This window comes from Saimiri boliviensis, chromosome 12 (assembly GCF_048565385.1).
Source record: "Saimiri boliviensis isolate mSaiBol1 chromosome 12, mSaiBol1.pri, whole genome shotgun sequence".
In the NCBI taxonomy this organism is placed as follows: domain Eukaryota; kingdom Metazoa; phylum Chordata; class Mammalia; order Primates; family Cebidae; genus Saimiri; species Saimiri boliviensis.
Window position 1 is genome coordinate 31,984,485 of NC_133460.1, and position 12,479 is coordinate 31,996,963.

Genomic DNA, 12,479 nt, shown 5'->3' on the forward strand with positions numbered 1-12,479 from the left:
TAATGTGCTTCCATGATTTGGGGCTAATTTTTTGTGGCCTCTAGGGCGGTGGGATGATTTGTATGGGTATCCTCCTGTCAGCAGTCAACATTCATGTTTATAGTAATGGATAGTGAAAAATGGAGAGTTATTTGTGTATTTAGTTAAACTGACATGTGATGCTCTGCTGGTAGACAGTAAATAGCTGTTCTCTTTAAATTTCTCTAAAAAGTGCCCAGTGGCACCATGAGCTCCCCACCCGAGTGACAGCTAGGACTCCTCTGAGGCTAGCACCAGGCAGGCACACGGAAGCTGATGAGGATGTATACTGAAATGTGGGCTTCTCACAAATATTTTAAACCCTGCCAAAGTGCTTTACCACTTCTCTAAGGCCAAGTCCATTTGAGGACAGTAAAGGGACTATCCTGTCACTTGTGGGGACAGCTGTTTGGTCAACTGTTACAGCTGATTTCAGCCTGGGAATTCTGAAAGGACTCTGAAAAAATGCTGCCTGGAATGATCTGGGGTTGAAGGGTCCAGGAAGCCCGAGTCAGCTCTGGTGACAAATAGGTAGTACGCTCCTGAGCCATCACTCAGTGTGTGCTGACTGCAGAGTTCAGAGGCACTATCTCATTACTATGACTTTGCCTTCCATAGGCAGTGGCTTGCAGGCACCACCACCCTGCCTTTGCCACTCTTTCTAAACAGCACTGAAAGCCAAAAAGTGTCAGTTACATGGATCACAGAACGATGTGGCTTTTAAAAAGAAAATTTAAATAAGATCTTTTTAGAATTACAAAAATATTCATATGAAACAAACACATTATTATCTAAGCAAGAAATTCCACGAATTCAGAATACATCTATGTACAAATATGTGGCAAATACTATACAGTAGATTGCACATTTCAGGAAAAACACTAGAACGTGAACCACTAACACTGTCCTAAGAGGTTTCCTAGTAGACACTTTGCTGAAATGTACAAAATAACGACGTACCCCTAGACTTTCAAAGACTTTACAGAAATTTTGGTATAAGTTTTTAAATTCATACCGCCCCCAGTAGGAGGATCTGATATTTATATACAGCAGAAAGGTAAGGCTGATACTACTGTGTTTTCAGAACATGTAGGGAAGTTAAGACTGGGGATGTGAGACAATGAGTTTCTAGGAGTTATTTGCTTGGCAATATGATACTCTGCAATATGATACACAACAGTACTAGTGCTAAACTATACACGTGCATAATGAAAATTCAACTGGCAATTTTGACTTGTGCTGTAATGGCTGTGAACTAACTTAAACAACAACAACCAGCCGTCTTTAGTCAATGTCGACTCTTGGTCATTGCACTCAACATCATGTGCAGTGAGTCAGGTCAGAGGGGCCTTGTTTACACAGTATCATCTTTGGTCATGTCACATGAGTATGAGCACATAGCGTGTCCTCACTCTAACCTGGAACATGTAGTGGAGATCCTGGAGAGCAGCACCTGTCTCACAGGTGCCTGGCTGGTGACTCACAGAAGGAAAGGAGGGCCAAGCAGAATGGAGCAAGTGCGGTGCCTTGTAGAATTGATGGCTGGAGACGCCTTGCCTTCTTAAAAAATGAAATGCTGGTATGTAAAGGTTTAAACACATATGTGAAGTGGGCATTTTAGCAATTCATAGTCAAAAGACAGCAGGCTGAGATAGCATTTTGTGCACTGGACAGTGTATTTTTGGAGAGCAACCTTCCTGTGGCATGTTTCAAACCCTGTTTTAAAAAGCAATAAAGGGACCCAAGAGCTAGAAAACTATGTACACAATTCAGGATTATAGAAAAAGAAAGTTATTCAACGAGAGTCAATGGCACTAGTTTTCGGTTACCTCCTACAGTCCTACTGTTATCTGTTGCTCATTTAATAAGCCATTCACATCTGAATGAAGAAGATGCTCAGAGTCTAAGTATGAACCTGATAAACCCAGCCAGACACCCTCAGCAAAAAACCTGTGGCCAAGAACTCTAGGAAAAATACTTTGCCAAGTAAATAGCCTGGCCCTGGAGACAGGCCCCTCTCAATGGAACTGACTCGAGGATTCCCAGAACATCTAGTGTGGTAAACTCTTGTAGGGCTTGGTCAAATGATGGTGTTCTGGTTAACAGAGAGTTACTGTATCCCATGCACTGGTTTACCAATTTCTGAACACTTAAACTATTCATCACAGACTACACTGAACACAGTGGCCTCTGCCTTGAACCATTTGGAAGGCACATGAGCACTGTTAGTGCCTTTGAGTCAGGAAGTGCCAGTGAGCAGAGGGCTCCAGTGTGGTCACGCTAGAAAAGCAGACTTTTGTTATACATAATATAATTTATAAACCACACACACACAAACATACACATACACACACACACACACACACACACACACACACACACACAAATCAGAAATAAGATCAGCTCTTAGGCAAAACACACACAGAAATGATTCACAAATTCTTTCCAAATAACGGGTTAGGCTGCCTCTTGCATGTCAGTATGGAACATTTACCATATTGTGACCCAGGGGAACCAACCTGTCCCAAGGGTTTACGCAAGGGTGAGGTGGAGAGCATATTATTATTTAAGAGAAACCTCCATGCTCTTTTGGTAGATTTTTTTTTTTGTTTAGTTATTTACATTTTGTCATATGCCTAAATGACTAGCTTGAAATAATCCTGTGATAGTTGGCAGTTTAGAAAATTCTTAAGAAATGACTTAACAAATATGTAATTTTTTTTTTCTATATATAAAAAAACTAATAAAACCTCCAGTTTTTCAATCTTAGGCTTGACAATACAGTGAGAGCTCTGGTAGAACATCCAGTTACAAGCCTGTAAAATGATAACCAGGGATTAGTGACAGAAGAAAGAGGGCCAGGGCGGGGACCTGGAGGCCCACCTCATGGCACAGTCTGACCTATACTCATCATGGGAATGTCCTGGGTAGATGACAGACCTTCCCCTTACCTTTCATTCTTCTAACTCACCAGCTCAGAAAGATATTTCATGCTAAAGCCTTTTCTTGGTTCTCTGAGATGGGTCTGGTTACCTGAAAGTTAGTCAGCAATTCTTTAAATACAGAAATACATGTGGCTCAAGTACTCTAGAAATATTCGAGCTATTAAAAAAGTAGGACCTTGGATACCCATTTCCTTACCCCAATGTAGGCTGTACAAATCACAATGTCAGCATACATACAAATGTCTAATATATACATTGAAGTCAATTTAACCAACCCAGAGGGTTGCTAAATAATTTTCAGTGTTAATCAGTATACCTGGACTTCTGACAGTATTTTGTAGATAGCTTCTGATTATGCTGAAAAATCTTCCATTTAAATTTAAATTTGGAAATACAAAGTAAGATTCCAAAAATTGCAAAATAAACTACAACACCAAAAAAACAACATAGGTTTCTGAACAGAACCAAAAGTTTTCAGCCGGAAGCTGTCACTGAACTGGCCAGGGCTCTCCACTGCCTTTGACCCCTGTTGTGTCTCGGGCCTGGCTCTGGCCATCTCTAGGAAGTACCAAGTGCAGTGGCCTCTCACCTTCCCTACATCGGCCTTATTTTTTGAGTGAAGCTGTCTGCTTTTTATTTAGGGTCTTAAAGAGACCAGAGAGATTTAAATGTAGTTAATGACCAGAATCGTACAACATAACTGTGCTGCTGATGTTTCTTTGTATCTAAAGGTACTTTTCATTCTTTACTCAAGTCTGGCGAAACAGATGAGTCTTCTTTGACTAGCGTGTTTTTCAGAAGGCCCTGTGCTATGTTAAATTGTAGAAATTTACTACTGAACACAATGAAATGTTTTCAAACTTGGGTTCCAGGCTATGACCTTCCACCTATTCTTTCTGTGACAACATATTTTAATTGCAACAATGCAACTATAGATCTATCTCTAAAAACTGACCTTTTAGAATCTTCTTCATGTTCTTAAACCTCATCAACTCTGAGACAAGAAATCTGTGACGTTAGTCCCATGGTAGTGGTAGGTCCTGTGGATCTAGAAAGTCGGCAGAGAACATGCTTGGTGCAGCGGTGCTGAGAGGAGTGAGTCCCGAAGAGGAGTTGGGCATGGTAATGTCCAACCACTCCATGTTGTCCAAGTTTGAGTCTGACAGGTCAAGAGACAGACAGGGAGTACCTGCAGCAAACTGGGTCTCAGAAGTCTCCATGGGCGAGTGTGAATGGTCCAGCACACCTGAGTGACTGAGCAGATCAGTCTGGAGGTCCTCGATCAGAGAGAAGGGCTCTCTGTCTTCACTGCTGCTTTGTAGTGGAACAATTTCATTGGCTGAGGGTAAAGTTCCATCTAAGAAAGCTTCTAGTTGGTTCTCTAAGCTGGCAGATAAACTGCTCATAGGTTCTAAAGATATAGGTGGTGCCATTTGGACTTGGGGTGGTGGCCGGGACACCACTGTATTCACTGGCATTGTGGTGATGCTGGCTGTCACTGGTCTCATTTTGGAAATAGGAGAAGGCTCTTCTTTTATGGGGAAGGAGATCTCTGTGCAAAATAATTGAAGTAATTAGTATCTAAAGATTTACTGCTACTTAAAAATTACTAGGACAGTTACTTTACTATTATGTGATTCCTTCTATGCATGTCCATCTTAGAGGTAGGAAGAGAATGCTATTGGTCAGGTACTATCCTTGATAACCTTTAGGATGATGGATCATTTTTGTTAAATAGATAAACATGTTTATTACAATCTTTTTTATTGTAAATTTAGTCAGCAGACCATCCAAGTCGAGTTTATTACATTCTGGTATGCTTTAAATTCTTTTCAGTAAGACTGAGTATTAAGAGCATTTACATCACAGTAGATGTATTATTTTGTGTCCTTATTTTGTCATTTAAAATTTTAAGATAGGGCTCAGACCATCCTATGAGTCTATAGCAGCAGGATACTCTAAATGTTGAAATGTACATCCTGAGTTTGTGCAGAGGCCTGAAGTACATCCTCAATGTTATGTAAGAGATAATTAAATTTCTTACTTTTTTTTTAACATTACAGTTGGAATGGGTACCCAATTTAGCCATGTGCGTTCTGTGTAAAGTTCTGAAAAGATGCAATGGCATCCGTTTCTGAATTAAACCTAACACATGATTCCTTAAACCTTTTTCTTTAATGTGACGTGGATCACTTGCTTCTTTCTTTCACTTTTTGGTCTTGTTTTCTGAATTTATGGGAAATGTCTTCATAAGCACCAATTATGTGTTATTCCTTGCCAGATCGAGTAGCAAATTAATGGACCGTCTTCTATAAATACTGGTGTTGAGTTAACTACATACATTAGAATAAAGGATCTTTTGCCCCAACGGGGAGCCAAATTAAAAAACAAATAGAATAAAGGATCTTCTAAAATTTTAAGAGGATATGATTGGTTTCATTTATATGCAGATACACTAAGAAAAATAAATTTAACAATAGCTCTAAAAGCTCAGTGACTGGTATGTGTCAACTGTGTGTACTGCATTTGTTCTTGAAGGGTTTATGTTACTTTTAATATCAGTAGTCATCTCTAAAATTGTTTTGAAAGCTTTAGGTGTAATCTAAGTAACTAGTCTTGTTTTTTTTTTTTTTTTTGTGAGATGGGAGTCTTGCACTGTTGCCCAGGCTGGCTGGAGTGCAGTAGCACAATCTCAGCTCACTGAAGCTGCCACCTCCTGGGTTTCAGTGATTGTCCTGGGTTTTAGTGATTCTCCTGCCTCTCAGCTTCCTGAGTCGCTGGATTACAGGTGCCCTCCACCATGCCCAGCTAATTTTTGTATTTTCAGTTTCATCATATTGGCCAGGCTGGTCCATGTTGACCTCAGGTGATTGCCTGCCTTGGCCTCCCAAAGTGCTGGGATTATAGGCATGACACCGTGCCTGGCCCTAAGTAACCAGTCTTGCAACTAACTATATAAAACTTGGTTCTCGTTATTACTGGTATTAGTAGACAATAAGATGTAATAATATACTTACTGGATACTTTGTCATAAGAAAAATCATCCTATTTAGAAAATATCTCAAATGTTGTTGTCACATTTTAACTTCCAAGTTTAAGGTCCCTGCTACCACAGCCAGATAATTTTTGTATTTTAGTAGAGATGGGGTTTCAACATGTTGCCCAGGCTGGTCTTGAACTCCTGACTTCAAGTGATCCACTGCCTTGGCCTCCCAAAGTGCTGGGATTACAGGTGTGAGCCACTGAGCTTGGCCAGCTTAAATTATTTTTGTAACGCCAATACAGTTCTTAGCAAAAAGTACTATTTGCGTATGAAGATCCGTAGTCAAATATCAATTCTCTATGTCAACGTCAACTTCAGTACCAAATAATACCTGCTACAAATGGAAAACTTTAGATCACTATTTGAAAATTCAAATAAAACTCCTTTCACCAGGGTAATTTTAAGACTACTCTAAATACGCAAATACTACTCAGGAATATTTTTAAAATAGTGATTTTTATATTTATTTTTAAAGATATGTAAGCTGAGGCAACAATATTCCTTGCTTTTTTTGTGGCTAATGTCCCCCCCCCCTTTTTTTTTTTTTTTTTTTTGAGACGGAGTTTCGCCCTTGTTACCCAGGCTGGCGTGCAATGGCGCAATCTCGGCTCACCGCAACCTCCGCCTCCTGGGTTCAGGCAATTCTCCTGCCTCAGCCTCCTGAGTAGCTGGATTACAGGCACGCGCCACCATGCCCAGCTAATTTTTTGTATTTTTAGTAGAGACGGGGTTTCACCATGTTGACCAGGATGATCTCGATCTCTTGACCTCGTGATCCACCCGCCTCGGCCTCCCAAAGTGCTGGGATTACAGGCTTGAGCCACTGCGCCCAGCCTAATGTCCCTTTTTAATAAAGATGATATAACTCTAAGATTTCATGTTATATTGTTGAAAATGCTTTGGCATTGACTTTGAATTTTAATAAAGATACTGGAGCCCATGCTAGGTAGCTTGATGTCACATCATTAATGCATTATTGGAATGTTTTAATACCATTACAATGACATATGCATGGAATAAGTTTTGAGGTTTTTCAGCATGGAATTTAAATCTGGTTCTACTTTGCTATTTGGTCTTTGTTTTTAGCAGGCATCTATCTGTGGATAAATCTCGTATTATCTTACTCTTTTAAGCTATCACAGTTCACTGCAGCCTTGACCTCCTGGGCTCAAGCAATCTTCCTGTATCAGACTCCCTAGCAGCTGAAACCCTATGGGTGTGCAACCATGCCCTGTTAATTGTTTAAATTTTTTGTAGAGATGAGGTTTCATTATGCTGCTCAGGCTGGTCTCGAACTCCTGGGCTGAAGTGGTCCTCTAGCCTCAGACTCCTAAAGTGCTGGGATTATGGATCTGAGCCACTGTGCCTGGCCATAAGTTCTTTTAATGGCCTAAACTTGACAGACATAAAAATAATACGTTCAGTTAGAACAACATGTTTCTCAGTATCTAAAGATAAGCTATGAGTGCTTAAGAAAAACTTGTGTTAAAAGATGACTTCCTGTGAGGGTCTGATTTGACTTTTCACTTACCTCCACTCTTAATGAGGATATCAAAGAGGTCATCCATCTGTTGACTGTGTGCATTGGAAATCTACAATGAAGGAGAGTACAAAGTAAGTTTATTTCATACAAACCTGGAAGCATTATACAATCAGGAGTCCTAAGGGACTTTCTAGACAATTTAGTTCTAACTGATCATGTGATAATTTTGAAAACACTGAGGTCACCTGAGAAGTTAAGCCATTTCTTAAGATGTACAGCTGGTAAGCTGACACAGCAAGAACAGGGCTAGTTAGTACCGAGCTCCAATCACTACTTCTTCTTTTTTTTTTTTTTTTGAGATGGAGTTTTGCTCTTGTTACCCAGGCTGGAGTGCAATGGCACAATCTCGGCTCACCGCAACCTCCACCTCCTGGGTTCAGGCAATTCTCCTGCCTCAGCCTCCTGAGCTGCTTGGATTACAGGCATGTGCCACCATGCCCAGCTACTTTTTTGTATTTTTAGTAGAGACGGGGTTTCACCATGTTGACCAGGATGGTCTCGATTTCTTGGCCTTGTGAGCCACCCGACTCGGCCTCCCAAAGTGCTGGGATTACAGGCTTGAGCCACCGCGCCCGGCCTCCAATCACTTCTATACTTCCCTTTCTTTTCTATCATTGAATTGCATTTTGAGAGGACTCTAATATCTTATTTTACAAGTGTCTTTATTCATTTGTATTTAGGTAAAAAAATCTGTATAAAGGTGATCACATTATACATATTTTTTCAACTTTCTTTTTTTTTTTGAGACGGAGTTTCGCTCTTGTTACCCAGGCTGGAGTGCAATGGCGCGATCTCGGCTCACCGCAACCTCCACCCCCTGGGTTCAGGCAATTCTCCTGCCTCAGCCTCCTGAGTAGCTGGGATTACAGGCATGTGCCACTATGCCCAGCTAATTTTTTATTTTTATTTTTAGTAGAGACGGGGTTTCACCATGTTGACTAGGATGGTCTCGAAATCTTGACCTCATGATCCACCCGCCTCGGCCTCCCAAAGTGCTGGGATTACAGGCTTGAGCCACCGCGCCTGGCCCTTTTTTCAACTCTTAATGAGATTTACCTGACATACAATAAGCTGAACTTAAAGTATGTAATTTGATATGTTTTGACATATAAATACACCCATGAAATCATCAACAAAATCAAGATAATGAGCATATCCATTGATCCTAAAGTTTTCTCATCCCCTCATCCCTTGGCAACCCCCAGATCTGCTTGCTTTCACTATGGATTACTTTTATATGAACGGATTCATACTGTGTGTACTTTTTTTGGTGGTAGGGGGAGGACTAGATTGTTTCACTCAACATAATTATTTTGAGATTTTTCCATCTTGGAGAGTGTACCTTAGGAATAGTTCATTTCTTTTTTTTAATTGCGGAGTAGTGTTGCATTGTATGGAAATACAGCAGTTTGTTTATTCATTCACTTGTGGATGGACATTTGGGTTCCCAATTTTTGGCTTTTACAAAAAGTTACTGTGAATTATTTCTGTACAGGTCCTTGTATAGACGTGTTTTCTTTTCTCGTGAGTAATAACGAGGAGTGAAATGAGTGGATCACAGGATAGGTGTAGGTTTAACTTTTTAAGAAATGGTCAAACTGTTTTCCAAAGTGACTTTTATTTACATTCCCACCCAGAGTACATGCTATAAGATTTCTAGTTGTTCTGCATTCTCACCAATACTTTGTAGAGTCACTCTTTTCAGTTTTAGATTTCCATTAGGTGTGCAGGAGTACTGGACTGGGGTTTTAATTTGCATTTCCTTAATGACTAATGATGTTGAGCATCTTTTCAAGTGCTTATTTGCCATCTGTTTATCTTCTTGGGGAAAATGTCTGTTCAAATCTGGCTACTGCAGATTTCTGCTTGCTGTTTGCATGGCAGATCTTTTTCCAACCACTAACTTTCAATGTCTTTGTATTTAAAGTATGCCTCTTGTAGATACATGCATTAGTTACCTATTGATATAAAGTACTGCAAAACTTAGTAGCTTAAAATTATTATGTCACAGTTTTGTGAGTCTCAGGAATGGTTCTGATGGGTGGTTCTGGCTTGGGGTCTTTCACGAGACTGCAACTACCGTAAACTCTAGGTGTGGGTGGGGAATGTCCTTGACTGGCAAGTTAGTGCTGGCAGTTGATGGGAGGCCTCAGTGCCCCTTGATGTGAGCCTCTCCAGATGGCAGCTGACATGTCCACATGGCATGACGGCTTGCTTTTCTAGAGCGAGCAATCCAGGGAACAGCAAGGCAGAAGGGGCATGCCTTTTATGACCTAGTCTCTGGAGTCACACACCATCCCCTCTGCCAATTCTGTTTGTTGGAAGTGGGTTGCTAGGCTGAGCGCAGTGGCTGACACAGCACTGTGGTCATCAGAGCACTTTGGTGGTAATTACAGCACTTGGGCAGGCTGAGGTGGGTGGATCACAAGGTCAAAAATTCAAGATCAGCCTGGCCAAAGTGGTGAAACCCTGTCTGTACTAAAACCACAAAAATTAGCCAGGCATGGCGGCAGGTGCCTGTGATCCCAGCTACTAAGGAGGCTGAGGCAGGAGAATTGCTTGAACCCGTGTGGCAGAGGTTGCAGTGAGCAGAGATTGTGCCACTGCACTCCAGGCTAGATGACAGAGTGGGACTCTGTCTTTAAAAAAAAAAAAAAAAAAGGCCAGGCGCGGTGGCTCAGGCCTGTAATCCCAGCACTTTGGGAGGCCGGGGCGGGTGGATCACGAGGTCAAGAGATCGAGACCATCCTGGTCAACATGGTGAAACCGGCCGGGCGTGTGGGTCACACCTGTAATCCCAGCACTTTGGGAGGCCGAGGCAGGTGGATCACAAGGTCAGGAGTTTGAGACTAGCCTGGCCAAAATGTTGAAACCCCGTCTCTAGTTAAAAAAAAACAAAAAAAACCCCAAAACAAAACATGGTGAAACCTCATCTCTACTAAAAACACAAAAAATTAGCTGGGAATGGTGGCACGTGCCTGTAATCACAGCTACTCAGGAGGCTGAGGCAGGAGAATTGCCTGAACCCAGGAGGCGGAGGTTGCGGTGAGCCGAGATCGCACATTGCACTCCAGCCTGGGTAACAAGAGCGAAACTCCGTCTCAAAAAAAAAAAAAAAAAAAAAAAAGGTGAGTTGCTAAATCCAACCCAGGGAGGAACTTGCAGACACATCTTAAAACCACATATAGTTGAGTCTGACTTTTTAGCCATTCTGACAAATTTTGCATTTTGTGTTGTAATTATTGACATGGTTAGGTTTACTATTTTGTATTTGTCTTCTATTCATCCTGTCTTTTTTGTTTTGTTGTTATCCTGTTTTTCTTTCTGTCCTTAAAACAAAATTGGACATTTTTGTATTCCAGTTTTTCTTTTTTTTTTTTAAGACAGTTTTGCTTTGTCACCCAGGCTGGAGTGCAGTAGCGCAATCTAGGCTCCCTGCAGCCTCAAATTCCTCGGATCAAGTGATAGTCCTGCCTCAGCTTCCCAAGTAGCTGGACTAAAGGTGTGCACAACCACACCTGGCTAATCTTTTTTTGTATAGATGGGGTTTCATCATGTTGCCCAGGCTGGTCTTAAACTCCTAGGTTCAAGTGATCCTTCCACTTTGGCCTCCCAAAGTATTGAGATTGTAGGTATGAGAAAACATGCCAGATCTTTTCATTGTTTTTTTTTGTTTTTTAAAGCTATCCTGTATTTTTAAAAATGTTACCAAAGATATGTAATACATATCCTTAACTTCTCATAGGCTACTTAATGTTGTACATTGAACAAAACGGAGATCCTGCAACCATACAGATCCACTTATTTTCTCCCCACCCTTTATTAATTATTTTAAGTATTGTCCACACATGCTACAAGCTCCTCAGGACAATGTTATCTTTGGTGATGAATTAACTCAATTTTTCTTACATCACTGAGGATAGCTGATATAGTTTAACTTGACACAGAATTCTGCGTTGACAATCCCTTTCACTTCTTCCTCCCTAAAAACTTTTAAACATGCGGTTGGACTCTTTACCAGTTTCCATAGTTTTTGATGAAAGGTTGGGATTAATCAAATAGTTGATTGCTCTGTGTGTAATGTGTTTTTTTAATTGATACATTTAAGATTTTCTCTGTTTGTTCAACAATTTGACTAATCTGATTTATCCAACTTGTTTATTGGGCTATAAATTTGTCTTTCATCATATTTGTGAAAATTTCAGCCATTGTTTCTTCAAATAATTGCCTCTTCAGTTCTTTCTTCTCCTTCTGGGACTTGTTTTCTACCTAGGCTAGACTGTTTGTTTGTATTACATAACAGAGTTCTGAGGCTTTAGGAGGCCGAGGTGGGTGAATCACAAGGTCAGAAGTTCGAGACCTGCCTGGCCAAAATGGTGAAACCCATCTCTACTAAAAATACAAAAAGTTAGCTGAGTGTAGTGGTGGGCACTTGTCATCCCAGCTACCCAGGAAGCTGAGGAAGGAGAATCACGTGAATCCCGGAGGTGGAGACTGCATTAAGCTGAGATTGCACCACTGCACTCCAGCCTGGATGACAGTGAGACTTTGTTTTTTGGGTTTTTTTTTTTTTTTTTTTTTTTGAGACAAAGACTTTTCCCCAATCTCTGTTAGTCAGATTAGGTAAGTTATGATCTATCTTCAGGTTCATGACTTTTTTTTTTTATCTCAGCCATCTCCGTTCAGCTAAATTTATTTATATTATTTTTTCTTTTCAGATATTGTACTTTTTTTAGGTCTTGAATTTCCATTTACTTCTCCTAAAAACCATTTCTACATCTGTATGGATCCCTTTTCATTTATTACAAACATAATTCCTTTTACATCATTGAGGATGGTTGTAACAGTAGTTGCTTTGAAATCCTTGCCTGCAAATTCTAACATCTAGGTGAGCTTAGGATTGGTCTCAGACTTTTTCCTTTGAGAATAG

The 12,479-nt window shown here is 40.6% G+C and overlaps 1 protein-coding gene across 8 annotated transcripts in view; it reads right to left on the minus strand.

Moving 5' to 3' along the window:
• Positions 1-732: 732 nt before the first annotated feature.
• The window catches only part of MRTFB (myocardin related transcription factor B), a 335,374-nt gene continuing 323,627 nt past the window's right edge, over positions 733-12,479 (minus strand). For all 8 annotated transcript variants that reach the window (XM_074382207.1, XM_074382206.1, XM_074382209.1 and 5 more), the window contains 2 exons: positions 7,538-7,598; positions 733-4,515 (listed from right to left, as the gene is read on the minus strand). In XM_074382207.1, coding sequence (XP_074238308.1) covers positions 3,980-4,515; positions 7,538-7,598 — 597 coding nt within the window. In that variant the 3' untranslated portion in view covers positions 733-3,979. The remainder of the gene's footprint in view (positions 4,516-7,537; positions 7,599-12,479) is intronic.